Source organism: Tupaia chinensis, unplaced genomic scaffold (assembly GCF_000334495.1).
Source record: "Tupaia chinensis unplaced genomic scaffold, TupChi_1.0 Scaffold143827_1, whole genome shotgun sequence".
In the NCBI taxonomy this organism is placed as follows: domain Eukaryota; kingdom Metazoa; phylum Chordata; class Mammalia; order Scandentia; family Tupaiidae; genus Tupaia; species Tupaia belangeri.
The window spans coordinates 51,785-53,195 of record NW_006203677.1 but is presented as its reverse complement, the minus strand read 5'-3'; the positions used below and the strand labels follow the sequence as shown (position 1 = coordinate 53,195).

The following is a 1,411-nucleotide window of genomic DNA, read 5'->3' as shown; positions in this document are numbered from 1 at the left end:
CCTGCGATATAAATGAAGGAAAGGGGGAAAACAAGGGAAAACCAGAAGGTGAAATAGAGCCTGAAGATGAAGAAAAGTCAGACAAGGAAGAAGAGCCTGATGCAGAGGGAAAGCCAGAGGAGGAAGGAGAGCCAGACGACCAGGGTCAACCAGGAGAGGAGGGAAGGCCAGGGAGGCAGGGCCAGTCTGAGGAGGGGCGCAAGGCCCATGGTGAGGGCAAGCCCGACTCCCAGGCCAGGCCTGAGAGCGAGCCACGGGCTGCCGAAAAGCGCCCAGCTGAAGATTATGTTCCCCGGAAAGCCAAAAGGAAGACTGACAGGGGGACGGATGATTCCCCCAAGGACTCAGAGGAGGACTTACAGGAGAGGCATTTGAGCAGTGAGGAGGTGATGAGAGAATGCGGAGATGTGTCCAGGGCTCAGGAAGAGCTGAGGAAAAAACAGAAAATGGGTGGTTTCCATTGGATGCAAAGAGATGTGCAGGACCCATTCACCCCCAGGGGGCAGCGGGGTGTCAGGGGAGTGAGGGGTGGAGGTAGAGGCCAAAGGGGCTTACACGATATCCCATACCTCTAAGGCCTTTGGCTTTTGACTCTGACTTCTCTGATGGGAATATTGCCAGCCCTGCTTTCCCTGGTAGATACTGGCCAGGTCCTGTGCTTTAACCTTAAGCTGAAACGTTGCTTTAGGTGTCACTCTCGTTACCAGCAGCCTTTTGATCCAACCGCAGCGCTCTGTCTTTTAGTAGGGGATTTTCACCCATGTGCATGGAAGAGATGTACATTGTAAAATAATAAAAGTTGGCAGAACTGCACATACAGTATCAGCCCATTTTTATAAAGATATAAATGTTTGCATGGTGCATTTGAGCAGAGAAAAAACTAAAAGCATATACTCTGAGAAGTAGGCAATGGTTATTCTCAAATCATGGCCAAACACCAGTACAAACATGAGTCTAACCACCTGATAGTTAGGTACCTCTGTCCTTTCTCTGCTGGTGTGCCTAGCTCCATGTCTTACCCAGGTATGTGGAACCAGGTCAGTAGTCATGACTGGCCCTTCGGTGTCTTCTATTCAATCTATTTAGAGGTGTTCTATGGCTCTCATTGTGTGGTTCTTTTTCTTCTCTTTGCTCATTCATTTCCACTTTTTCCCCCAAAATATATTAATTATGTTTGTCATAATAAAATAAATAAATAAAAACAGAGAGAAATGCATAATAAGCTTAGAAATGTTCAGTGAGCTTATGGGGACAATGAAGCCACTTGAAATTCCTATTGTTATAACAGAGATGATAGGTAAAATTCATATTACCTCTGAGATTCCTAGGTAGAGGAATCAACCTGGCAGTTCTGATAGATCCATGGCTATAAGGGTCAGTCTTTTCATCTGTGAAATGAAAATAATAGTTA

The 1,411-nt window shown here is 46.2% G+C and overlaps 1 protein-coding gene across 1 annotated transcript; it reads left to right on the top strand.

The window, feature by feature from the left end:
- Positions 1 to 2: 2 nt before the first annotated feature.
- Positions 3 to 819, top strand: LOC102478417 (transcription elongation factor A protein-like 3; the record flags this gene model as incomplete). Its single annotated transcript, XM_006165221.1, has 1 exon — positions 3 to 819. A coding segment is annotated over one exon (573 nt), but the record flags the coding sequence as incomplete, so codon positions are not given.
- Positions 820 to 1,411: the final 592 nt, after the last annotated feature.